Source organism: Calypte anna, chromosome 24 (genome assembly GCF_003957555.1).
Source record: "Calypte anna isolate BGI_N300 chromosome 24, bCalAnn1_v1.p, whole genome shotgun sequence".
Lineage (NCBI taxonomy): Eukaryota > Metazoa > Chordata > Aves > Apodiformes > Trochilidae > Calypte > Calypte anna.
The window spans coordinates 5,244,333-5,272,263 of record NC_044269.1 but is presented as its reverse complement, the minus strand read 5'-3'; the positions used below and the strand labels follow the sequence as shown (position 1 = coordinate 5,272,263).

The following is a 27,931-nucleotide window of genomic DNA, read 5'->3' as shown; positions in this document are numbered from 1 at the left end:
CCATCCTGCTCAGCAAATCTGGTGAGGCAGAAGTTGGCAGACAAGACCATGCAGAGCTCACAGGGCCCCAAAGCATGCAGAACATGGGCTGGGAACATGGCTAGCTCTGTTGGAAGGTCCTGCATGGTGGCTTCAGAGGAACACAAGTGTGGGTGCAATGCTGGGAAGAAGAACAGGCTGCAGATCTAAATCCCAGGGGAATGGGAAAGAACAACTCCAGGGGTTCTGGGCAGCTCAGTAGAGATCCTGGTGCTTGGATGAGGATGTGGACAAGGACCACCTCTCCTCTGCTACTTAGTCACATCTCTACTATCCACTATAGACTTGTTTTTTCTTTTTTCTTTTTCTCCTTCCTGTTTTGAAGAGCATTCTGGTTTTGTAATTCTTGCCTCTTTGTTCCTGGCTGAAACAGGAGGGAAAGTGCTGGACCACAGCAGAGTATCCTGCCATAGGAGTCAGGGATTACTCATGTAAAGCAGACAGAAGGCTGCAGAGATCACTTTATGTCCTGCATGGGCATTTAGAAGCAGTGACTTGCAGAAAAGAGATTTGCCCCCAACTTCACTTTCCACAGTTCCTGGACACTCCTATGCTGAACCTCTCTCAGCTTCTGATTTCCAAAAAAACCCCCATCCTTGCAACAATGACATTCTCTATGACCCATGTCCTTCTGAACTCTCTGCTTTTCTTAACTCTCCATTGCACAGCCCCTTTTCTTTGACAATACACAGCTTCCACTGGTAGCCCAGGGCAGAAACTAAATAAAATAGTTCCTCTTCTAGCTTCAAGGAAGATTTTTAATTAGTAATGAAAGTCGCTACAATCAAAAAGCACAACAAAAACAAAGAGTGAAGCAAGGTCTGCAAGAGAAGGTGTTATCCATGCATGGCACAGACTCCCTGGAAAGATGCAAGGAGAGAGAAGCAGAGGGAGGTCTCAGTTTTACTTACGAACTGGTTGTGTCTTGAAATCTGCTGGCAGGCTGAGCTCACCCACACCCTTCCCATTAACTGCAGACAGCCTCACAGAGTAGGTTGTTTCAGGTTTCAAGCCAGTGATGGTGACCATGCCCTCCACGTTTGCTGTTGCAGAAAGAAGGGAGGCAAAACAAAGAAAGGCTCAGGCTTCCAGTCACCACCACAGGCCATGTTTCTTTCATACACTTTGGCCATGCTCACCCCATGTAACAGAGCCCTCCTCTGGGTCCAGCCTCACACACCCAGTGCAGAGGAAGAGGGCTCATCCTTTGCTCTGTGCCAAATAGCCCCTTCAATAATGGTATTTAAGACCATTGCCACGTGGGGCTCTGACTGTAGCAGATATATCACCTAAACCTGCTTGTTTGTAGGGAGGGACAACCCAACTGAAAGCAAATCCCTCAGCAGGAGAGAAACCCACCTCTCCTTTAATAATCTATAATGTAGTCAGACAGGAGATGGAAAACACCTGTTGTGGGCTCATCATGATATGAAGAAATAAGCTCTATTTCTGTTTCTATTAAGGGAGAAATGAGGAAAAAAAAAAAAAACAACAAACAAGTCTAGCTGTGATCACATCACTCTGGGGGGACCTAAAAGCAGATTTTCAGTTCCAGCCAGGACTGACAGTGTAAGATTAAGATCTGATATAGTCCTCCCATTCCTAAATTCCTATTGGCACAGTGAGAGCCCCCATTTTCAGCTGAAAATTCAAGGTGTCATCGCAAAGCAACTGCTTAAGAACTTGTCTGGGGCTTCTGTCTTTACCCTAAGGGAAAACAAGTCTTTTGAGATGCTGTTTTAAAACATCTTGCTTTATTATCCTACCTTCTTTTGCATCATAGAACCTCGAATGCCATTCCCCCTCGCCCAGTGCCCTCCATTCTGCTTTGTACTTGAGGATGGGAACCCCCCCGGTAGCTTCAGGCTCATCAAACTCCACCTGGGCAGTACTGGAGTAGGGTTCCACTCTGTCAATGGAAGGAGCAGATGGAGTATCTGGGGAGGAAGGGAAAACAACCAGTGATACAGAAGAAACAAGCTCTAGTGGCAAAGAAAACAGAAAATGCACCCTTGTCACAGCTTTAGAAAGAGGAGGGGAATGGCTCTTAAAAGGGCTTTTAAGAATGGTAATGAAGAGACCTGCATCTTGTCTCTCCTCTAACAATTAGAGATTTAAAATACTTCTTCAAAAGGGGATAACTGGAGCAGAGGAGCAAGAGCATCCTGGATGCTATCCTGTCTCTATTGTCTCTTCCATTGGATGCTCCAGCATTCCTAAATCTGTCTGCATGCCAGTCCTGAGAGAACAGGAGAGGCCATCCCAGTCTGCCATGTGTCAGACACCAGGTCACTTGGGTTGGCACAGAGTGCTCCAAGATTTCTGTCTTGCATCACCTGCACTCTTAGGGATATTTTGCAGAGTCTGAGAAGCACGTTACATGCACGTATGCAGTGGCTGCCAGAAATAAAAAACATCACAGCCCTTTTAAAGAGATACTGAGGAGAGAAACAGAGATACTGAGGATCGTGTTATCTACAACCCATCCCAATGCAAAAACCTGTGAACAGTCTCTCTGAAAGCAGAAGCAGCTCTCCTGCTGAGCCACCAACACCAACTAGAAAAGAACACTGTCATCTCAGCTCAGGGGCTGCATTTCCTTAGCTCTGTGCCTGAGATGCTCACCTGCCTGCACAAGGATGAACTCGGAGGACTCCTGGCCAATGCGGTTCACAGCAGTGCAGTTATAGTTCCCAAAGTCATTTTCAGAGTCTGGTGTCACCTGTGGAAGGAATGAAGGCTCAGACTTGGATCAGAAAACCTTTTTCACTCTGTGCATGCTCTTGGCATTTTCCTGGGGGGAGAAGCCCCAATACAGTACAACTGGTAACACTCTGAGGGCTCTCCAGAGGGGAGAACTGCAGAAAGCCAAAGGTAAGGAGGGGGTGGTGTCTTCTATTACCTGATTTTCTTGGCATTTATGTGCCAGAAACACCACACCACCTCCTGCCTACCATCAGGATGCCCCAACAAAAGACTTAACTCCTTCAACATCAGGAATGTAAATTATTTGATAGCACTAGAGCATATGCCTTCTCCCCTCCTTGCTTTTCCTCACCTCCAAGTAGCTTGCTGATGGAGTGTTGTAGATCTTGATGTTGCTGTAGTTTGAGCTGGGAAGCAGCTGCCCATCCCGGAACCAGGAGATGACAGCACTGGGGTAAGCAAACACCTCACAGGTGATGTTCACCTGATTCCCTTCCCAGGTATAGACAGCCACAGGGCCCTGAAGCTTGGGAGCATCTGAAAGACAGACACATTCGTGAGAGCAATTTCAGCCAGAAAATCTCTTAGGGTAGCCTGGTCAACCCCACTTGAAGGATCCCTTGGGTGGGGTCCAGGTTAATGTGAGGAAGGGAATCTGATACAAGAATTGGGAACTGTCTCCTCCCCTGGGGAGCTGAGTGGGGTTATTACTGAAGAACGTCAGGAGGAAACTTCAGCTGCTCCTCACAGAGTGGGAGGAGGAGCAGATGGCACGCTGTGCATCTAGGAAAGTGCATACCAGGAAACTCTCCTTGGGAAAGATTCTGATGCACCCAACACATGGGACTGTGGCAGATTCGTGGCTCATCATCTTCCCAAGGTGCAAACTGTATCCCAGCTGGAGGCAGCTAGAGCAAACATTGCCATGTTTGCAAACACAGCAACATTTCTCCAGCAAAATGACATCAGGCTGAGTGGCTTCTCATGCCCTCTACCTAAACACCACACATTGCCCAAGCCTCAGGTGCCTCGGGCAGAGGAAAAGGAAATCAAAACCGTCTCCCCCTCTAAATGCATGAACACCCTCCCCACCCCATCCTCCACTTCTTACACTGCACTTCAAGGTACATGGCTTGGGAGTCCTGCCCGATGGTGTTGCTGGCTGTACACACATATTCTCCAGCATCTGTGTACTGAATTTCTTTGAGAGTCAGGGATGACACCCGGGCATGGCTCCGGACTATGATGCGTCCATCCAGGGTCTGGCAGGAAAGGAAAGGAGAGTTAAAGGCTGAGCTCTGCCCCTGTGGTGCAGCCTAAAGCAACAATGCCAGCCTACCTCACCCCAAGCCTCCACTGCTCAGAACTTGTGAATGATCACCCGAGGCCAGGTGAAACCAGGGGCACACAGAGGCATTTCCAAAAGCAACAAGAAAATTCCTTGTCCCGCAGGACACTGCCACCTGCAGTGACTCACAGCACTCAGGAGAGGGGAAAAAAAGAAATGAAGGATCAAAGTATCAGATGCCACTACATGTCTGAGGATGGCTGGATAACGTCAAGCTTCTTCTCAGAATGAGAACTGTGAAGTTTTGCCAGCATGAGCTTGTAGAAAACCTCCCCGACAGCTAATGTGATTCTGCTTAGAGAATTCAGACCTTCCTCTTCTCTGACTGATGCACATTTTAGTTCAGTGTCCTCGAAAAGGCATTAATAAGATCCTGACCTCAGAGATGAATCAGGCAAAATTCAGCTCAAACAAAAGTTCACTTGAAGACGGCACTGAAGAGAGCAAGAAAACTGTGACCCTTCTAGAAACAACCCTATTTCCAGGAACTGGGATACTTCAAGGGAATTCTAGAGCAGTTTGCATCCATTATCTGACAGCTTAGAAACGGCTCCCACGTGCAAGAAAGTGTGGGAATGTCTTTGACAGAGAGAAGAGGAATGTAAAATCCAGGCTACCATCTGCTCCAAGATCTGGCAGCCACCCAGTGATCCCCCAGACCTTTTTGTGGGGTTTTTTCCTGCCTCAATATCTGACCAAAGCCCTAGTGCTCTCCTAAGAAATGAAGCACATGAATCCATGGACTCCTCCCTCATCCCTGGTGCTTGTGCTTCAGCTTGGAAGTTCCAAAGCATCAACTCTCTCATCTACCTTCCCAAGTGTCACAAGTACAAGTGAAAAACTGAGGTACCCTCCTGGGTTGCCTGCTGCCACACTTAATGCAATTAATACTCCAAGAGCATTACTTTCCTTGGGAGATACAGGACAAGTACACAGATTATAACTGACCCTATCAGCAGGCAAGAGCATGAATATCACAAAATATCAGCTCCTGATCATTACAGTGAAGGTAGTTCTACACCCAGTGTCACCTGCCTTTTACTCACTTTGTCAAGTTCTGATATGAACAGAAGAGTGTTTGGCAGTCATGGTAAAATGACAACTTCACAAGTTATGTAGCTGGTTCTAAAGATGAAGCTCTGTTCCTTAATGTAAAAGGTACACATAAATAAAAAGGAAAATCAGGAAAAATACTCCAAAGAAGAGAAAAATATCTACCCAGGAAAGCACACTACTAGTTTTCTTTATTTATACTTCAGACAGTCAGATGCCAATGACTCCTGGCTACTGAGACATAAGACAGACAGAAACATGTGAGCCAGATGTACATATTTGTAACCCTGCTACCTTGGCCTCTGATTTCCAGGATTTTGGGTAACAAAATGCTTCATAGCAATGGGCAGACAACCTAAAGGACACAGGTAATACCTCATGCTGTAGCAGCCCTACAGAAAAGAAGGCAGGATGGTTCTGTGTATGAACAATTACTACAACTCATCCTGAGATACATGGAGGGGTTTTTCCCCAACTTCTGCCACTGCAGTGTGGCACAGTCACTTTATACAAAGCTGCCCTGGATTTCAACACTTCCATGCCAAAGGGAAGAGGAGAGACAAGTAGGAAAGGCACTCACCTCCTTTCTCTCTACCTTTTGGATTTTTCAGTCTTTTCACAAACAAGTAGCCATGCCTTAACACAGTCACATCCTTCTCCTCCCCTGCTTTCCACACATGGGACACCCTTACAAAACAGCACCCAGAAATTCTGACCACAGCTACCAATTCCAGTGCAGATGTGTGGTGTCTCCAAGCCCTGTGCTTCTACCGCTCTAACCAGAGCAGCTCCTAATATTTGTAAGGCTGCACTAATTCCCAGTCACCAGGCAGGCATCACCACTTTATGAGTTTTTAGCATCTGCTGGTGATAACGTGGATTTGGGCTTTTTTTGTTAACCTGTGCTACCACTGTGATTTTCAACAATTACCTGGTGTACCCAGGACCACAATGGTGAACTGAGATATTATGGGCTGTGCACAGCAAATAGAGCTCACCATGGGCTAGAGGAAGAAGAAGCACAACTGCAATTGTGCCTCCAACACAAAGAAAGCAAGATTTCACACCCAGATATGCTGCTTAGACTGAAACTCATAAAGAATCCCTTACTTAAAACTAACTAATGCATTAGTAATAACCAAACATTTAATGCCAATTGTATTGTATTTATTCAGCTCCCTGAAAACTGAACTCCCTGCCACTGGACTACACTGCTCAGAGACCCCAGAGGAGCTATTGGAAAGCTGTGTCTAAAGCAACAAGCAGCTTAAAAACATTCTGCCAGCACCCCACTTGGATATTTCAAGACACAGAAAGAAATTTAGAGACAGCAAGCTTAATAGTATTAGTGCTCATATTAATATAAAGCTTGAGACAGAGAGCACAGGGAAAACAGTGAGGGTGGGGAAGGGGAACAGAAACAACTGGAACAGGAATTAACATGAAGAGATGCAACCACACAGATCTCAAATTCTTCAACACAAACTGCCCTGAATATCCAGTGCCTCCACTTGCCCCAGTTCACTAATTCCAACAGTAAGAAGTAAGAATGGGCAGCATATTCTCAGCCCCATGTGAAAAAACAGGCAAATGGTTTTTAAGTCAGAGGTTCCCTTTGTTGAGGCCATGCCAGTCCCTATGGTTTAAGATGGCTTAAAAATAAAAGAGAATTCAGGATACCCAGAGCCTCCACAAAGCTGATCCTAAAAATATAAATGCAAGCCACCTAGTTCTGATGGCTAATTCTGTTCTCTCCAAGACCCCTCTTATTTGCTTGGAAACAGGCTTTCTTTGAAGCCATTCTGAAGCAAGAATGCTACAAATTAGGTGAAGGTACAGGCAGGTTGTTATTGTTGTTATTATTAAAATCCAGCACTGAATATGAAACGAAGCAGCAAAAAACCACATTTGGACCAAACGGAATTACTGCATTATCCCACATCCCCTCTTCGACCCTTGCAAATCAAAGACAAACAAAAATTGAGCAATCTGGAGCATTTTCTGGAGAAATACAACTTCTGCAATATTTATCTGCATTGATTTTGAAACAGAACATGATGCAGTTGTCCTCTAAGAGAAAGTCAAACTTAAGGAGTACCATGAGCAAACAGATGAGTTGGCTGGAGCAGGAGAGGCAATGTCTGGAAAAAAATACTTCCCCAGATTTCACACTGCTGCTAATTCTTAAAAGCCTAGAAGAGAGATTTGATTCACCCTGGTAGCAGAGCAGGCAACTGTGCAAGTAGTGCATGTCAGATTCTGTATTTGCTTTTTTTTGTTGTTTTTCAAGTGGCAACCAGAACTACTCACCCCCAACACAGCTCGTTTGCTCATCCAAAACTGCATTACTACATGCCAAGCAACTTCTAACTCTATAAGCTGTTTCTTTTATGTACTGATATTTACTTTGTCTGTGTTATTAATGCTGGTTTAGTTGGCGTGGTTACTGGACTAGAGATTTGTTAATCTGTAATGCTTAAGAAAACAAAACCAAAAGAAGAGTCTAACAAGAGTTTGCTAAAGTTCTGGTAATCTTATACCTCTTGTTTCTCGGGCCGGGTCCACGAAGCCTGGAGAGAACAGATATAGAACACAACAACAACAGAAAAAAAGCAGTAAGAGTTTATCAAAGGTTGGGTTTAGGTATCAGTGTCTGCACCACATTGCATTCTGGGCACATGCAGGCTCCGAGTTCTGCATCTCACGTGTGTGGGGTGAGCACAATTTCCATTTCCCAGCATAGCTTCTAATTAGATTTACCTTCAAAATTTAATATCCTATAAATTGGTCTTAAAATGATTAAGCAAAGGCTTGTGAGACCAGGAGACTGCCTCTGTTTTAAGAATTGAGTGACTGTTTCCCTTGACACATCTCAGTGATTCTAGAAGCCTGTCCCCAGCATGCTGGGGAAGTGACTCTGATGGCCTAGGTCACTAAATTGCCAGAACTGGCTTTCTGACACTGGTTTGTTAGCCACCCACACACACTGATTGACATTAACACTAATTGTTAATGTAATCATGCATCTGTACAGGGGTTTACATGCACACTGAGCCTTTCAGCTGCAAAGCACTGGAACTGGGTGAGCCCCTGGCCAGGAGGCAGCAGGGCAGAACCTGTCCCTCCAGTTTATCCTGCCCAGCTCTTTATGGATGTGCACACCCAACCCTTCCTGGGCTTGGGACAACCAAGCTACAGACATCAGTGAAACATGCACAAACCTCACCAATAAACACAAATTTCCCATTCAGAGAATGCTACCAACAGCATGGGCACCATTCACTCTGGTTCAGAAAGACCAAAGCTGCTGGGTTCCACTTTCCCCCCTATAATTTATCTTACAAATCTTTTTCTTCTGGTCTCTATTTCAATTGCAACTCGATCCATTTCAGTTCAGGAGTCAAAAATCACCTGCTAATATCACAGCCATGATGGCATTATTGAGTGTGAGGCACAAGCATTGCTGATGTGCAGGTGTAACAGCATACACAAAAGTGACATTACAGGAATGGAGATGGAAGCTTAGGAAATGAGAATTAAAAACCACAGTATTGTTTCCACAGTGCTGCTAGTGAACAGAGCAAATGGTTTTAACCAGAGGCCTGAGATGAAGCCACCTGAAGAGAAGCTCACCAACACTTGCATGGACTAAGACACTCATATCATCTGATGATTTCTAGAAATAAATATCCTGGCAACAATAATAACTCCTCATAATCCCTTTTGGATATACCAGCCATTCTCTGTAGCTGAGCAAGCCAGAAAGCTGCCTTGATTATAGCCATGCAAGTCCCTTTTCAATCCTATTCACTGAGTTTCTGTGTCTCTTCTAAGCACAGAAGGCTGTTAGAAAAAAACAAACAAAACAAAAAAAGAAAACAAAATAAAATAAAATAATAATAATAATAAAAATCAAAACCCAAAAATCAACTACAAAAGTGTCCTACCAGAAGCAGGACACTTCTAATCTCCTGGTGTTCAGTATGTGCCAAGATAAAGGAAGATGAAAGAGGAAAAAAAACCTGTTTCCACACTCCTAGAGTTTGCTCTTTTTTGTAAAGGGACCCGTGGGGGACAGAAGACAGAATTGAATTCTCTGTCCTCCCCCTCACCCACAGAAAATGAGACACAGGAAGCTCTCAGCCCCAGGCAAGGGACAGAGTGGGAACCAAGAGCTCCTTCCCATCACCTGGGGGACTTCCCAGCTCTGAGAGTTCTTGTTCTTTTCTGCAGTGGTGACAGACAGGAACCTCAGTGACATGGCAAAAGTTTCTGCTAAGAATCCATCTACATTTGCAAGCCAAGTAAACCAAATATAAGCTGCTTTTTTTAAATTTCACTTGCACTCTCTGCAGGGCAGAAGGATGGAAGCAAAAGGAAGCTCCCAGCATGCCAGTACTTGGAAGTTTGGTCTGCTCAGCTCTGTTGATATTCAGCTGCCAACCACCTGATTTTGCCAAAGCATATCCACAGCCACTTCCCTCTGCAGAGCATCTTCCAAGCAACAGATTGTTTATCCAAGGGCTGCCACGTTATGTGGGCATAACCAGAGAAGGAAACTCTTTAGCTCTGCATGCTAGGATTTCAACAGGTCTTGCCATCCATTTTCCTGTGCTATCTCAGAGCTGGGAAATGGTTGTCCATGTAATAGAATATTAGAACTATTCTGACCTCAGGATTTTCTGTACATCTGTACCATTCATCTAAACTTACAGCCAAGATAGAGGATGGGGAAAAGTAAAAAAAAAAACAAAAACAACTAAAACACAGCCAAAAATATCCTGCCTACACAGGGCATGGCATACAATTAAAAAAGAAAAAGATTAACAAAATCTTTGCCCTCAGGGTTTGAAGCAGTACATGAGACACATGGTTGTATCTCAAACCTTTGATATTCTTCCCATCTAGAAATGAAACTATAACAGTAGTAACATTTGCCCTAATACTGATCACCAAATCAGCAGAATCAATCAGAATATATGAGAGTCTCAAAAATGGTTAGCAGTTTTGCCACTGACATCTTCTTACTTTAATTGGGCTGGACACTTGGGACTCTGCAAACAGATTTGCCTATCAACCTCTACTTTATTTTGTGTCATTTCAGTTTTTGTGTTCTGCTCCCTGACACAGCTCTTTTCCATGGCTGTGATCCAAACCCTAGTGCTAGAAGCACCAGGACACTGAGCTCCTCCCAGAGCTCTCCTAGACAGAGACAAGACCATAAAGAACTTTATCCTGCCCAAAGATGCTGTAGTAACCAGCATGCTGTAACCAGAGCTTTGGAAGGCAATGGAAATCTCTAAATATCACAGGAATTTACACCAGTTTGAATCCAAAAGATGCTAAGAAAGAATCCAGGCAGGAAAAATTTGGCACCCTCATTAATGAGTTAAACATTAACAACATAGGGAAGAGGCAATGAAAAAACTCATTCAGAGGATCAGAGTGCAGAATGACTGACAGAGGACACCTCTGTCACTTTGAGACCTTCTGAGTCTCTCAGCTGCTATTTTAAAAGTGAGTCAGAACCCCTGGTTTGTCCAAGCCTTGAAGCATCTTGTTCTTAGCACATCATTAATAAGCAACAGCTCATCACTCCAGCTTTTGTCCAGGCTTTCTCTGGCTCTAAACTGTGCTCCTGATCACCTTATGCAACTGTTACAAACTATGTACATTCTAGCCTTGCCTAGTCAAGGGGAATTGCAGCCAATTAAAAAAATAGCACTCTTTTTTAAAAAGAAAAACTGCTAATTATTTTTGCCTTTAAAGAACAAAATGGTATTGATGTGACCAACAAAACAGGTGAACACAAAGGCAGCCAGGCTTTTGTGCTTCAAGTACATGCAGTATCAGAATACAATAGAGAAGGGGAAAAATAAATTAACAGGTTCATTTTGGTCCACTGCATCTTTAAGAGAAAATAACCCACACCACTCCACCCACCCAGATCCTATCATTAGCATCATGACAGAGTAGATGACATGGGAATTAGGATGCTCATTCTTTCCTCTCATCTTGGAAACAGAAAGGAAAACCCTTTCACAAGCTTCCTGCAACTGTAGGTCCCTTTGGAAACTCCTGTGAAAGGGTCCAGAGCCCCTTGCTTTTGAAGTTAATTCAACTCCAAGTGATACCAGCAGGACTAGAAAAGCCTCAGTTGTTACAAACTGAGATTGCTCTCTGTACAACAGGACATCTCTGGCACTGCTATGCTCTGGAGGTGACCCTTTAGGACAGTGTGCCCAGGACAGCTCTTGTTCTCACCACAGAGATAGGAATCCCCATGATTTCCATGTGCATCTGCATCCAGCTGTCATGCACTGGGAGCCAGCAGAGCCAAGCAGATACAAGCTACACTGATCTGAGCAGATGAGCCCCTGGGTTTGGGAATGGTTGTACCTTATCTTCATTGCTGATGTTCCGAGTGGAAGTTCTCCAAGTGATGGAAGGAATTGGGTCTCCAGATGCTTCACAGGTCAGTGTAATCTGATCCTCCAGCTCCATGGCTGTTTTATTCTCCACATAGGTGATTTTGGGTTTTGCTGAAAAGAAAAAGGAGCCTTCATTCAGCTGGTGGTCAGAATGAAGCTTGTCTGTCAATAGCAATGTTTGAAACAAGGAGCACTGGGGGGAAAAGGACTCTGAATTGGCACAAGTTTGCTGCCATAGCAGGAAGGGAGCAGTGGCATTTGAGAAGAGACCTTTCCTACACATGCTTACACCTGAGGCTTGTAAGAAAGAACTAGAAGAAATTATACCTTAAGTAGAACCCACTGAAGAGTTCCAAATGATCAAACCCTAGAATTATCAGCTGAGTCTTCCACCTTGCTGTCTGCTTTCTCTGCCCCAAATTAATTTTAAATCAGCAGCTTTGTCAAGTGGCTGCAGAGGGATGGGACAGAGAGAATTATATTCTTTAAGATACTCAGATACATGGAAGGTAGGAAAGCTGCTGATTGATTCCTGAAAGCTCAAGATCATTCACATCATGGCTGGGTAGTGTTCATCTCCCTGTCCAGGTTATAATCAAGTCCCACTGAAGTGCTAAAGCCCTGTTTATAGCAGCACTGGTTGGATTAGGATTCAGTCCTCTGGGCCTGGAAGGTATTCCAAGTAGCATGTGAATCCCACATCATTCCCAGTGCAGGACTGAGCTTCTTGTCTCAGAGGAAGCAGGATGGAGTTGGCACCTTTTTCAGACAGCATCTCTTTTGCCTGGCAGAGGAGCACAGCACTGCATGGGGAAGCAGCAGCTCTGGATGAGCCACATCAGGCATCAGCTGGGGTAAGCAGGTTACTTCCATGGTGCACCAGTGAGCTACCAAAAGCCAACTGGATTGGAAAGGGGAGGATAGGAAGAGAATTTTTACCAAAGACTTTGAGATGAATGGTGGCATCCTGCTCGCCAGCCTTGTTCTCAGCAATGCAGACGTATTCTGCTTCATCGTTCTTATCCACCTTCTTGATGATGAGCTCAGAGCCATCATAGTTAAAACTGTATTTTTCATCATCATCATCATCAGCCTGTTCTATTGGCTCTCCATCCCTGCAGAGCACAAAGCACATTCTGTGTTAGAAGGAGAAGCAATCAAAGGCTCTTTGTTTTAGGCTAATTGTTACCACTAGAACTGCATTAGTACACTGACACTCCTCAGGCTGAGAGGGACCACCACCTTTTCTTACAAATCTTACGTCTTCATCTATTCCTAATCCCTCTCCTGGCAGCTGAATATTTCACCTCCTGGCAAACATCATGGCTTGTATGCAAGAGCTATAAACAGCAGTGATGGTGGCTTGGGAGGAAATACAGCTGGGAGAGCTGACCTGCCAAGGGGAAGCACTGAATGAATTCCGTATTTTGCTTTGCTTGCATGCACAGATTTTGCTTTATCTATTAAACTGTCTTTACCTCAACCAATGATTTTTTTAATTTCACCCTTCTGATTCTCTTCCCCATCCCACTTGGGGTGTGTGCAGTGAGTGGCTGAGTGGTGTTTAGCTGCCTACCCACAACTCCTCTGGGAGGCCATTCTTTTTCAGGAGAGAACAACCAATTACTCCTATTCCAGTTAAAATGTTGCTTTCCCTCCAGCCTGGTGAAAACATCTACACTCACACGCAATCAGGATACTTCACACAGCATCTTACTTTGTCCACGTCACAGTTGGCTCAGGAAAGCCATCAGCATCACACGCTAAGGTGACAGACTGGCTGAGGTTGGCAGTGGCATTCATAGTCGTCTGCCTGGCACGCACAGATGGAGGTACTAGAAGAGAAGCAATCCACATTCTAGTTAGAAAGGACAGAAACTGTAAGCAAGAGTGAGCTGGAAAGCTCCCTGTCAATCTCTGCAACACAGACAGTTGTTTCTAGTAATTCAAACCCTTATATCCCATCACCTGCAGGTTTCAATCAACAGGTTTGATGCGTGAGGTCTCCAAAGTGATCAGCACAGGGATGGGAGGGCAGCAGGTGGGGAGATGCACAGAGAAACAGCATTGGAGTCCCAACAAGACCACCACCTCACTCTGAAGTCATGAGACACTTAAGGTTTCTCTTCACATGATCTTCACCCATAAACATCTGGCTACCAGTCAATTCCACAGACATTTTTATTTGGCGCACAAAGATCAGCAAGCTGATGGTAAATCGTGAGTGTGACTCTAACAGATTTTGTTCAGGTGCTCCACACCCTGCCCCTCTGCCAGCTTTACACTGAGCTGCTCACCATTTACGATGACCTGAATGTCTTTGAAGTTGATCTCCCCACGAGCCAGGATCCTGCCCTCACACCGGTACGTCCCCTCATCTGTTTTCTTGATGCCCCGAATCTGCAGGTAGTTGTTGGACAGGACTATAAATCGAACTAGAAAAGACAAAAGGAAGGTTCACCCAAGGATCTTCAGGAAAGCTCACTACAGGTTTTTATTCCTCTCTGCCCTTCCTGGGTGGAGACAAGGCTGAGAGTAATGAAATTCCCCTTCCCATCACTTAATGCTGCTCTAACCGGATCTGACATTGCCAAGAAAGAAACCAGACGTGTGTACCAGGAAAACTGCTCTAGTGCTTTACACACACACAGAGAAACAGATAAATATACACACACAAACACATTTAACTAGTATCAGACAATAAGCAGTTTGAAAGTTGCCTTTCTTGCCCAAGGGTGGCAGAGTTCAAATCTTACAACAGTTCCCTTGTGTCTGCAACCAGCAGCTTGGGAAACCCAGCTGAGCCATGTGTGCTCAGCTGGACTTGGGCTCTTGAGACCTCCCTGCCAGTAAAATGGCCCTCTGGGCATGGCAGTCTGCAGCAGTTTGAAAGAAAGGGAAAGATTCTTGCAAGGAGCAAAGATTCTTGCAAGGATTCTTGCACCACTTTTCTTGGGGATGAATGGGCTGTGTCACATGCAGCTTTTCTGTCCAATGGCATTTCTTTTACCTGATTTTTTTTTCCTGGCATTTCTTGGCCTATTCCAGTGTCAAAGCTTGGTGGCCATTTCTATGGAATGCAGCACAGGAAACAGCACCTTCAAGTACTACATTCACATCCTAAGTCCTAGTGTTAGGTACAAATTCCTTCTCTGCTCCCTTATGCCCACATCCATTTTGTTCTCCTGAGCCCCTCTTGTCTGAGCCTGACTGGAGCCCTAAGGGGAGATGGACATTTGATACCTGAATGGGCAAGCACCAAGACACTTCTTGTGCCTTACCATCTTTTTTTAGGATAACATCCCTGCCTTTGTGCTTCCAGATGATGGTAGGAGGCAGTGAGCTGACCACGTCACACACAATCACAGCATCATCACCTTCCTTGAATTCCTGAGGAGTGGGAGCATTCTTGAACATCAGCTTTTCTGAAAACAATGGAAGGAGAAAGTCACTGCAGCTTTCTCAGCACACCTCAAGCTCTGCTTCTGACTCAAGCCAGTGAAAAGCAAAAAAAAAAAAAAACCCAGAGGACATGTTCTCTGAAGTCTTGTGTTCCCAAGGGGAGTACAAAGCTGTGTCTGACTTGCTGCACTGCAACACAGGAACCTTATTGTCCAGCCATGCCTTCCAGGTGTATCAGGGAGCCACACCAATATTCTACCTTTTTTTTGTCCACACTGCAAGGGGAAAACATGAACCTGGAACAGCTCCCCAGCAAAAAAGGGGAAGAGCTGCTATTATAGCTCTGCTGGACAACATCCTGATAGCTTATTAAAACCCTTCTGAACGTGTGATCCTCTTTGCTGAACATTACAGCACGTCTGCCATCCACAAAAGTTGCTCTCTTTGCTTACTCCCCCCATGCATTTGTGATGATGATTATTTATCCAACCCTGCTCCCCTGTTTTCAGAAGAACTGAAGCAGTGGACATGCTGCTTAGTGCCCTGATGGGCCAAGGTCCCCGTTCCCACCTTCTTGGTTTTGAGGGTAAAGAAAACAGCTGCATAATCCTAACACCCCCTTTTTTTCCACCTTCCTTCTTGCCCTTGGAAACCAGCCTGGTTTGAGGAAGGTAAAATTGCTGCCTCCCTAATCTTGCCTCATCCACGTTCAAGGCAGCCCAGAAAACAGCCTTGGAGTCACTCTCTTACGGAAAATTTTCACGTTGACGGTGGCCTCGGAGTCTCCCTCCTCCCCAGAGCTGACCACACATCTGTAGATGCCAGCATCATCGATGTTGGCGTTGTAGATGGTGAGGGTGGAGGAGAAGTCATCGTTCCGCACCACGGAGATGCGCTGCTGGTTGGGGGTCAGCTTCTCCCCGTTAGGAGAAAACCAGGAAATGTCTTTGTATTTGGCCTCTCCTGCCACTGGAGACAAGAAGAAGGAAAACAGCAAACTGAAGTCAGTTCCCAACAAACCTGCACAGAGGGAATAAGCACGAGCAGTAACACGACGCAGAAGACTGACCCAGGGGAAGGGCTGCTGCTGCATGAAGCAAGCAAAGGAAACTCTCTCAGGGCACAGTGAATGTGCAGCTGCTGCCCTGCAAAAATGGTATTAGCTTGGCTTTCTAATCTAAGGGGCTACACTCACTTTAGCTCATGTATCCCTCTTTGTATCCTGGGGTCCCATGTCCCACTTCCTCCACTACACAGAGCAATAAAAATCTTTTCCTGCTTCAGCTCCATCGTGTTTTCAATAAACACCCCTATGTGCAGCCTGGGCTACTCTGCATACCAAAATGTTGACAATGTTTTAGCAGCAGTTCTGGCACTGACCTCCTGCTTAAACCTCCTGCTGCATGCAGTGTAAATCAGAATTTTCAGACTGTAAATCAGAAGTGTTTCCAGGCTGCCTCCTCCTTGCAGCACCCATCTCTGCATTTCCCAGTGTGGCTCTGCTATTCAGGACAAGCTCCTATTGTTGGAGGGGCCTTAATTGATCTCAGGAGATTCTGAATGTAAATACTATCACTATGTCACTTGCTTGGAGTATTTTATTTTTAAATACATTGGCATTAACAAATTACCCTTCAGTGAAGCACCCTGGGATCAGACAGCCTTGTCACTTGTCTCAGTCAGCATCCTCCTGAGGGAGCTTGGTCCTCTCAGTGCATTCTGCTCCCAGAGCACCTCTCTGCTCTGTTGTCATGCTTCTGGATGTTCCCATGTCAGTGTTCCAACATACTAATTCCTCCCATCAGAATCCAGGCTAGCAGCCTTCTAGAAAACCTCTGGAGAGGACACGTGGGTGCTAGTTTGGAAAAATGCCATAAATCTGTAGGAGCTGCTTTGGGGCAGAGGGATTGTGCCAGCAGCACGTTGTGCAGAACAGCCTGGGGCAGCAGCAGTGAATTGTGTCACAAGAAATGCAGGTTTTCAGCAGCATTAAAATCCTTAGTTGCAGAGGTAACAACCCCCAAGTCACTTAGCACTCCCATTATAGCTGTTAGCAGTTGATTAGAGAAATAATTTGGAAAAACAACAGGTTTGATTCTAAACTCAAAAGATCACAGAGCTGTGGAATGATACAAGGTGCCACTGTGTGGCTATTACTCAAGCTTACAGACAGCACTCCAGTAACCTGGTTTTTAATTTTAAAATCAGTTTCTGGAGCTGCTTTCTACTTCCAGCTCTTAAGGGAGAATGCATTCACTGTTACCAGCAAGTGTTGCCTTTGCTACTCAACCTTATAAACCATGAGGGCATCTCAGAAAGAAAGAGCAAGAGTACTTGGAGCCAGAGCCAGCACTGGGGCTTTTAACCCAGGGATATCCCCACTGCTTGCCCTTCCAAGGAAACCCAGATGGAGGCAGCTGATGCCATCTCTCACCTTGACATAAGAAGAACTTGGATTCTCCAACGCTGATCTCCCCCTGGCTTGGAACAATGTCCACCTGAAGAGAGGCTGGGAAAGAGAAGTGCAAGGAGCTGGTCAGACAATAGGAGCAGCAAAACAATGCCAGCTCCCCAATCCCCTGGGATCCTCCACCCATCCAATGGGAGAGCACAGCAGGGAGTGGGTTTGGCTTCATTAACACTGAGTTTCTTCCAGCCCTTTATAAAACCAGATGGGAGGATACAGAAAGGGCTGATTTACCTTGAAACCTTTACCCACTGACACAGAAGAAGTATGGACATGTGTCTTGTCTGGGGGTACTTTCACCTTCCTTGTACTTATGTTGTCCTTCAGCTCCTGCATTCAGCCTGGTTTATTTCTGGTAAACTAATTTCTCTCAACTACATTACTTTAATGTAATCCAATCCCAAACCTAACTGCAAGTACAAAGAGCCAAGTGTAATAAAGGGCTAAAGGTTCATTAGATTCAGTGCAGCAAGGACTAAGTAGCCTACTCCTATAGGCTCTTTTTAATAGCTGTTCTTCTACAAATACTTCCAACATCTGAACTTTGGAGTCATATTCTGGGATGCTGGAAAGTTCTCTGCTGTATGGAATGAATGCAAAGGTATTAAAAAGAGATCTTAAATGGCTCAAATTTCCACCTCCAAGTTCCTCCAGACCAGATTTCAGCTTTGTGGTACTGCTAACTGACTGCCTCCATAAAAGCCTTCTCATTTACACACAGAAAGCAAAAAGAAAAAAAAAAAAAAAGACCAACATTGACAACAGAAGTCCAAGGTTCAGTTTTTGAATCTGAATTTGAATTAAAAGATGAGCTTTCAAACTTAAGGAACCATTCTGAGCAGCTCTCCAAGAGTCTACATTTGGAGTCTCACTACTGAAACAAACATTTCCCCCTCATTTATTAGCAAAAGTGAAACTGATTAACATTTAATAGACAAAAGAGAAGGAACACAGCAGTTTGGAACTGTCCCCAGAAACCAAAGATGCTGAATTTATTAAAACAGTTCTGGTTTTGCACAAGCGGAGAAGCAACAATCAAACCAAAGCAAGTTAGACAGCCAAGATGAAAGCTCACCAGATATAAGCTCTCTGTTATGTCCAGTCCAGCCTGACTACTTATCCTCTGATTTGAAGGACATCAGTCCTACAGAAGTGAGAAAGGAAAGCACCCCCCCCACATGGATCTTCACTCACAATTAGCCTCCCAAACTGCACATCTAAGCATTCCTAATACCCTTTCCCCCAGCAACATCACTCCATTCTTCACAGCATAAATTATGACCTATTAGGCAGAAAATGTAATTGGATTCTGGCTTTCCTCCAGCTAAAGCTTAATCCTGGAGCAGCTCTGTGGCCTAACAAGTCCAGGTCAGCCATGAATTTAAAGAGACCAAAATGAAGAGGTTTTATGTCAAACCTGCAGCCATTATCTTGCAGAAAACAAGCACCTTATTCCAGCCATTCCTCTAACCCATGGAGTGCTTCTCAGCAACATCATGCAAATGCTTTGTCACCCTCTTTGTTTTCAGGCTGTAATGTGTGAAAACTCCTCTCTCCCAGAAGCTGATTTTACCTCCAGACCACAGAGGCATACATTAGTTTTAGCTGCCAAGCACATCTGGGTTTTTAAGAAACACAACACTGCTTCAGAAATGAAAACCTCTTGGTGTGTGCCAATGGCAACATTCCTTACAGGACCTGCAAAACAGACCTATGGGCTGGGAGGTTTGACATGAAATACACAGCTACCCCCAGACTGAAGGAGCACTGCCTGCCACCATTAGGAGGACAGAAGTAGCAGGATTTCCTGATAAAGGTGTCTGAGCACATTTCTCTGGCCAAGAACCATTCTGCCATGCATTTCTCTTCATGAGCAAACTGGAAGCAATTAATTGGAGCCAGTGGGGGTCCACAAAGGATAATAATAGTGCAAAGTCCATGCCACAGTTTAATTCTTACCAGATTTTAACAGGCTAGACTGATAAATGCTTGTATTCCATCTCAAAAGGCTGGGACACAGCAATAAACAGATAACCCAGCCAAGATTCAATTGAAACCAGAGCTGTGAGTACTGTGTGTTCTAGTTCTGGCTAACATTTGCAGGTATGCCTGACTGGATGCCTTGCCTGGAAGCCAAGAGGCTTTCAGAAGAAGGGGACATAAAAGTCTTGAGCCCCTCTTAGCCTGTCCAAGACATTCTTCTGAGCCCTGAACTTCATATCAGCTGGGAACACAACCAAACTCTGATTTCATTCCCCTACAGCCCTGCCTTGGGACCCCAGAGCAGCCCCACAAAGTGCATTCAGACCACTCATCAGCTTCCTTCCCACTCAGCCAAGCATTCCCAGCAAACAGTGGTAAAATGGCTTTGAGCTAACTGAGATCCAAAAGAAATTAATTTTTGTTTTGCCACACAACACTGTGAATATACCAATGGACCTCTTCTGCACTTTCAAGAGCTTTTCTCAGTCTCTTGTGTTTCCTTCTGGTGGGGATTCTCTGTAGGAGCCAAGAGAAGAGCCTGGATAGGCTGTGGGTCTGCTCCAGTCTGGACCTGCCCTGGTTTTCATTCTCAAAGTGTTTGCAAACAATGTTAAGGGTTTCTCCTACAAAGTGAGTTGACAAAGGGCTGGGAGGCACAGCCCTGGTGATTCAATTAGACACAAAAGAGCTGAGCTGTGTTTGTCCAGCAGCCTCCAGTCAGGGAAACTGGAGATAACTTCTGGAAGTCACAAATGATCTGAGAAGAAATGCTTCTCTGAATTATTCACATCAGCCTCATTTATATTTATTTTACACCGAGGAGAATTCAACCCTAATTGTTTCAACCAGCCCTTACCAGCAGAACAATTTGCTGACACCATAACCTGGATAAAAACCTTCATCCTAACATCGAACTGTGCCTTAAATTAGACAAACAATTGCCCCCTACTTGCTAAACATTGGTAGTATATGATCAAACCAACAAACCCATCACTGCCACAGATTTTAATCACTACTTAATTGTTATTTTTGCTTTGCAGTTCATGAAAATGGAGACTATTTTTTGCACTCTTCATTTAATAGACACTGTGAGCCTATTTGTATTCCACTTCCAACTTCAAGCAATAAGGGCCTTTTTAGCATCACATAATAACTGCATTAAAAGGCCTCTTCATAATCACACAATAACACTTTTTATAGCTCTGCCCTCTCCCGTATCTTTTCTCTGGTTACAAAGTTCCCCAGCCCCCAAATGATGCTGAATAACTCCCCATTGATTTGAAAAACTCTGCTAATGCTGCTTCCTGTTCATCTGTAGTCAAATATAATTAGTTTTACATTTCAACAAAACCAAATGAGCTCAAATTAAATCATGATTTTGGTAGCAGGCAGGAGGATGTCTTCCTGCTGGGCTAAGCCTGAGGCTAACACAGCAGGCTGTACCTGGCATGTAAATAACGTGGCACTTCAAGCAGAGGAAAGTGTGTTAATTGCTGGTATTGGTTCTATATCTATTATATTCTATATTCAAAAGGGCTCCAGTGAAGCAGAGTGTGAGGAACTGCAGTCACCCCCATAGGAACAGGAGGGCTGATGCACACCCTGCTCCTGAGCATCCATCATGGGCCATGAAACTGGAACGTCTGGAACACTAAAAACACTTCTGGAACACTAAAAACACTTCTGGAACACTAAAAACACTTCAGAGATCTGCAGTACTGCACATTTACAAGCACAAGGTTTTCAGAAGAGCTCACCCTGCCTGCTGACACCATTTGCACACCCAGAAACAAAAGGAATTTATGCAAGCTTGTGGGAAGAGCTACAAGTTAAAACCTAGAAGCAACAGCACAAACTTTCAGTTTTCTGTTCCCACTGCTTTTCCTCTGGGTTACATTCTTCTGCAACATGCAAGTGAAGCTAAAGAAAAAAGGCATCACCTTTTGGCAAATAAAACAATATGGATAAAACTAATTTTAAAGGTCAAACCTTAGGTTCAGTTCATAAAGACTCCGAATTTTGTTCATTTCTAGCAAGCTGCCTGATAAAACTCCACAGCACAGGCTGAATTCCAGAAATAAACAAAACTGCTCAGGAAAAAACTACTGGGTTTCATGTCTGAGTAAGGGTAGGATTTGTAAAGCTTGTGAGTTCAGCAGATTATGGTGAAAGCCCTCAGGATTTAATATGCAACAAAGGCTTAAGCAGACAAAGACATGCCTCCTGTACATGGTCACTTTATTAAAATCCCCTGACTGCTCAGGAGTAGGAGGCAGCAGCTGGGATGGAGCTCAGCTGCTCTGCAGCTCCAGCCCCTCCTGCATCACCATGGCAACTGCTCAGTAATTCTGCCCTGAACTGGAGGGGACTGGGGATACCTTGGAGGAATATCAGGACAGAAGGATTCAGAGAGGAAGCAAACAGCAGCTTACTGTAGGTGTGAAATGGTGAAATGCAAAGAGAAAGGCACGACCAAAGCAACATTTAGAGGGGAACCATTTGACCAAAAAAAAAAAACCAAAACCCAAAACAAAACCCCAGACATCAGTGGTCCGAGGGTGATGTGCAGCTGGTGTAGGAGAGGATGCTCTTGCTGTGGTCACTACAAGCAGGGAGCTCTGCATGCTGCACACAGGGACTTGCTGAGCACAGTGCTCCCAAACACACATTTAGGGGATTCCTGAGCCAGTCTGGGCATCCTGTCAGTGCCTTTCTTCCTGCCCAGCCAGAGGACAAGGAAAGGACTGTTGGATGCCACCTCCTACAGATAAGCTGTTGTTGATATGCAGCTTACAATAACATTAGAAAGTGCCCTGCCACTTATGATTGTTTAATTCCATCCTTTCACGGTCAGCAAACAGCTCTGCAGAACACCAAGCAGCTCTCTGCCTGAGATCATCCATGCTGATTTTCCTCTTTCCTGGGATTCAGTCATCACTACAGAGTGTGGCAGGTTCTTGTCTTCATTCCTGCACCCTGTGTGCACCTTTCTTCCTGCACTACTCACCAGGGCTGGCAGCTGCCTGCCTCACTTATCTGAGTAGCTCAATGAAATCCCTCTGGTGATGGAACGAACTCTTCAACACAGTTGAAGAGAATAAAAAATGCCCTCAGGCAAGAGTGGGAAGAGTTTGTTTACTGCCTCCTCTCTGTTGCTGAATTCCTATTTTAGCTATGTAGTTGTCAGAGGGATTTCAAGTTACAGGCAATAAATCAGTGGCTCTCCTCGTTCAGGCACCACGACAGAGAAGAGGAACAGTTCACACAGACTCAGATTTAGACATCATTTACAGCCAAGGAGCTCAAAAAGGGGTGAAGAAAGAAAAAGGCTACAGAACCAACCTGCCCTCCCATGCCTTAGAGCATCAGCTGTGTCTGACAGGATAAACAGAAACCAAGTGGCCAGGAGCTGAGCAAACACTTTATCTCCTGTGTCCTGGGAAGTCTCCTGGAAACCTGGCAAGAATTCACCACAGCAAATATAAGACAACTGAGGTTTAATGACAGGGCACAGCTCTTGATAGGGACTATATAGACCAGAATTGCAGCTGAATTCTTTAGGGTAGAGACTGTTGTTTTGTTTGCAATCTGAAGAGCCCTTAGCACAAGTCTCCTGGTCTCTCATCGTGGCCTCTGCTCCTCTGTCACAACATGGGCAGTCAGGTGGTGTCCAACAATAGTCAGCACCAGCCTTTAAAATAGAAGTAGGCAAGGTTAATCCCTGGGATAAGGTATAGCCAAGGACAGACTCCACCTGACCTCTATTTGCTAATGGCTGGGGCTTATTTATCTGTCTTCTAAAGCTCCATTGTATTAATTTCCTTAATTCTAACAAGCAGGGACATCTATCAGTGGCACCATTTTTGCTAAGAGGTCTTCAGGTTCCAAAATCTAGACATGATTGCTGCACACACATTTTTTTTCTTGTTAAAAAAAAACCCCAGACCCAGCAAACACACACACAAAAATAATCACAACATTGATTTGGCTTTACGATTCATTTGAGCAATCACAACTCCAGAATACTGAAAGGAATGCTTCCAATTCCATTCTCCCATGAATACCCTGCCTTTTAGCACCATTTTAAAAAGCTAATTTTTCTCAGCTAAAAAAAAAACCAAACAAAGCAAAAGCCACACCAAAAAACAAAACCACAAACCCAAACCACCCAGTGCTACATCTCACAACCTTATCCAGATCTGCAGCCGTGCAAATAATCACCAGCAAAATTAAGCAAAAATGAGCACAGCTCTGTCTCTATCCATCCAACACTTGCATTCATTTCAGACAAAAAGACAGCTGAGCAGGGAAGTGTAAAATGGCCTTACAGAGACTATGTAGAAGGGAGTCTCTATAAGCTTTAAGGATGATGTACTACATAAAAACTAAATGGATACAATAAAGTTGGCAGAGGTGATCAATAATTCCCATTACCAATCTGCTCTGGAAGCCACAGCAGCAGCAGTTAGCACTAAATTCCATTATCTTTATTTCACAGTGACAAAGGATTGAAAAAATTCAGCTTACCCTCACATGAGCTTTATTCTTTTCTTTTACATTCCCATAAAGATTCAACGTGGTCCTACACTTCAGTCTCCTCACCTCTCTTTCAATGGAGCAGAAGAGCAAAGTTTGGGCTCCACCAATGCTAAACCAAGGAGGATGCCAGAGCATTTCTGTGGTTGCTGCTTTGGAACCCAAAATGGAGCAAGGCAGCCCCCAACAATTCCAGTTCCACAGGACACAGACAGATGAAATCTATTCCATGAGCAAACTGCCCTAGCAGGACCTATGCTACATCCAGCAGAGCCAATAAATCTGATAGGGAACAAGTCAGATAATTGCATGGGTGGAAAAGAGAAAAATCTCAGAGTTCTGCAGTCACTCTCTGCACACATTGGGGCTTCTCAGTTTACTAATGAAATAAATTCTGTAAGAATGACTGAGAGCCAACACAGCCTTTGGAGAAGGCTGCAAAGACTGCTTAATTACAGCTGGAACATCTCACCCTGAAGTAACACAGCACACTTGCAGAGCAGCGCACTCAGGCTCAGCTCCCAGAGCTACAACCTGGCTGCTGTTTGCTTTTGAACACTGAAACCAAGCTATCTGACCCAAAATCCAAAGGGGTGTAGTACAGTCCAGTCTTTTATTGTTCTGATTTAGCTCTATTACCATAACTGTACATTTCCATGTCAAAGCAGCAATTGCTGACATTTCTGCAGAGAATCTGTTTCAATCACTTCTCTACAATCTGTAAGATTAATTGAGAAGTTAGTGCAGGAGCACAGGGAGAATCCCTGAGTCAGAATCCCTGGGTGTGAGTGCCTTCTCTGCATGCACAACATCAATACCTCAGGGAGGACAAAGAGCAATCCCTTCAGAAAAGTTTTCAGAAACATACAGCATATAGAAACATTTTATTCTGGACACCAGAAATAATTTTACCATAAACCAAAGAAATTACTGAAGCAATTTCCTTCTAAGGAGAAATTAAAGAAAAAAAAAATCTACCCACTTTATTGGAATGAGTAGTAAATGTCAAATGCAATTACTTAATAGCTTTGCATTTTAAAACACACAAAGAAACATCTACCAGCAGGGTTGGGTGAATGCTTTCAGCACTGCTACAGAACCAGAAGGGTTCCCTGTCCTACCCAGCACCATCCTGAGCAAACCACGAGAGGGAGTGTGTAACCCATGGCTCAGGAACAGCAAACATCCCTGGAACTGAAGGCAGAATGAGGCTGAGGAAGACTCCGGGGTGAGGTGAGGCCAGAAAGGAGCCAGAAAGCAGAATTAGGTTGTAGGAAAAAAAGCTTGATGGGATGAGCAATGCCCCAGAAGTTGTTCAGTGGCAACTAATTCAGAAACATGAGCATTCCAAGTCCCCATTCATTCTGCTACTGATGCACAAGGATACCTGAATCTGGTTCCTGGGCTACAAACACCAATTACCTGTGGATCAAAGGAGGGGTGGGAAGCCAAAAAGCAGCAACAAATAAAAAGCTGCACATACCCTTGGTTATTAGAAGAAGCAAACACTTCATCTGAGAGAACACTTAATATCAGTTTCACAAACAGCTGCTTCTGCTTTCCAGATTCAGTTTTTTTCCTGCTTTTTTTTTTTTCCCCCCTGTGGCTGGTTTCTCAGCCAGCTGTCCCAAGCACATCCCTAATTCCTTAAAACCTCATTTCCTTGTGCCTACAGGTCAGCCCTTCCCCACATGCAGCCCCTGCAGCTGCACTCACTTGCTGCCTGTATTACAAAGTGACCCCATTCACAATTATACCACCAGACTCCCAGCTCCTTGCAGACCAGGATCAGAGTTGGGTGACACAAACTGCAAGTACAGTCAGCAAACCCTTTCCCTAAATATCTGCTTGGTGGGAAGCTGTAGAGCACTTAAAGCACACGCAGTTATCCCTGGGTGGACTCCTGGGTTTCATTCAGTGTTAATGCCATGCAATCAGCAGCAGCTGCTTTCACCTCTGTACATCAGGGTTTCATTCAATTACAGCTGTAAATTCCCAGCTGGCACAAGGCCTGGACTGCTCCTTGTGCTAAAACCCCACTGAATCACCTCTGAAGCACCCTCTGTTCCCAAAGTCACCTGTTCCTGTCGGGAAGGTGCTGCCTGTAATGCTTTATTTATCTGATGAAACTTGGGATTCTACAGCCTAAGTTCACTGCTGCTGAACTGCTCAGGATCCTACTTCTTCTTCCAAAATGGCAAAATGACAACATCACCAGTGTTTCACTTGGACTGACAATGTCACCAGTATTTCATTTGGACTCTCTGCCATGTGAGGACAGGTGCCAGAATGCCTTTCTGATCTCTCAGGAGACTGTCCAACTTCCAGGCTGTTTCCACCTATTCCATTCCTTATTCTCTTCACTTCTCAATCCATTCCATCCCTTTTGCTCCAACAGAAATTCAGTTTTGTAAAAGCACCACCTGTTACTTTTATCCTATGTTCACATAACACTTCATACACCAAGATCCTAACGTGCTCCTATACCAAACCTTGCATGGCAAAAAACCCAAACAAACAAACAAACCAACAAACCCACCAAAGCTCAGGATGGAACAGACTGGAAAGCATCCATCTCCTGGGAGCCCAAATCTAAAGACATTCTGAGCATTCCAAACACAGCCCCAGGCAGTGGCACTGCAGGCAGGGACGAGCACCCTTCCCACTGGAACTCAGACATTTGACTCAGGCAGACAACAGAAGGTTAATAGCCATGGAAGGGCAAAGAAGGACCTTCTGTTCCCGTTTTTCCCTCTCCCACTGTCTCAAGAGGCCTTGATGTGGAACGAAGGGCTGACACCAAAGTTAATTCAGTCTCATGGAAAAGTAATATTCATTTGCAGCCACCAAAAACAACGGGTTTGAGATGCCAAATCCCATCAGAACGGCTTAAAAATTTCTATGTAAGATACGAGGATCCACGAAATCTTTGGCTCAAGTGCCTCTCATCCCATCTGTGACTGGTTTCACTACAATTAATCACATTATGGATTTTGTGTTACAAAGCTAGAAAAACTGAAGAAAAGTTACAGAAGGTACAATGCTGCCTGCACTCTGTGACTTTCAAGTGAAAGCAAACTGAGTTTCAAATTCTTCCTAAAATAATCTCATTATTTTCTGCCTTACATCACACCCCTTCATCTCTGTAGAGGAGAAAGCATTTCAGTAAAACTTCCACCCACCCTGCTAGAGTGCATCTTCTGACCAGGCATTCCAAGAGGCAGCAGACACCCACCCTGGATCATTTACTTGCAGGAAGAGGACTGAACACTGAGTGCTGCATGGGCCTAATGAGATTCATTGCTGCTTGGCTGCCCAGGACCACAGCTATGCAATGTACTTCCCTCCAGCTCATTTGTCAGAGCATAAATAATAATAATACCTATTCTTAGGAAAAAAAAAAAAAAGGGAGAGGAAAACGTAGATGCTCACTTCTCATTATGAAGATATGGAGAGAGAGGGAGGGAAACCTGGCAGCAGACAACTGCTAGGACTTACCTCCCAATCTGCACTGCACAACTGCTCTTTCCTGACACACTTGCATTTTTTTCCCCTACATGTTTTATTGGAAACAGATGGGGGCCCTGGCAAGCATATTATCAACTCCCTGGACACAGCTGCACAACTCTGACATTGCAGAAATAGCAATCTCCTGAATAAATTTCTCCTGCCACTAACAACTGCTTTCTTTGCTGTAATGAAGACCACAGTGGGTCTGGAAAGCTTTCTTCCAGTGTCAAGAGCCATGGATGGGTTTATTTTGAGCCACAGTGTATTTCTGTATGCCACAATTAAATTCTAGAAACGTGTGCCAGATGACTCTCCCCTCCCCAAAAATCACAGGGAAAAACAGCTAGGCCAGTCTGCAAGAAGACAAGGCAGATCAGGGAATTAAAATAATAAACTCTTCTTATCCAAGAGTCATTTGACAGGAAAGAAAAACATGTCCACTAATCCTAAATTGCT

At 44.6% G+C, this 27,931-nt stretch overlaps 1 protein-coding gene across 6 annotated transcripts in view; it reads right to left on the bottom strand.

Moving 5' to 3' along the window:
* The window catches only part of NCAM1 (neural cell adhesion molecule 1), a 75,985-nt gene that overhangs the window by 23,007 nt on the left and 25,047 nt on the right, over positions 1 to 27,931 (bottom strand). For all 6 annotated transcript variants that reach the window (XM_030464743.1, XM_030464742.1, XM_030464741.1 and 3 more), the window contains exons 2-13: positions 17,414 to 17,488; positions 15,730 to 15,948; positions 14,859 to 15,002; positions 13,875 to 14,012; positions 13,295 to 13,412; positions 12,517 to 12,692; positions 11,546 to 11,688; positions 3,857 to 4,007; positions 3,098 to 3,282; positions 2,665 to 2,761; positions 1,806 to 1,976; positions 951 to 1,082 (exon numbers count right to left, since the gene is read on the bottom strand). In XM_030464743.1, coding sequence (XP_030320603.1) covers positions 951 to 1,082; positions 1,806 to 1,976; positions 2,665 to 2,761; positions 3,098 to 3,282; positions 3,857 to 4,007; positions 11,546 to 11,688; positions 12,517 to 12,692; positions 13,295 to 13,412; positions 13,875 to 14,012; positions 14,859 to 15,002; positions 15,730 to 15,948; positions 17,414 to 17,488 — 1,749 coding nt within the window. The remainder of the gene's footprint in view (positions 1 to 950; positions 1,083 to 1,805; positions 1,977 to 2,664; positions 2,762 to 3,097; positions 3,283 to 3,856; positions 4,008 to 11,545; positions 11,689 to 12,516; positions 12,693 to 13,294; positions 13,413 to 13,874; positions 14,013 to 14,858; positions 15,003 to 15,729; positions 15,949 to 17,413; positions 17,489 to 27,931) is intronic.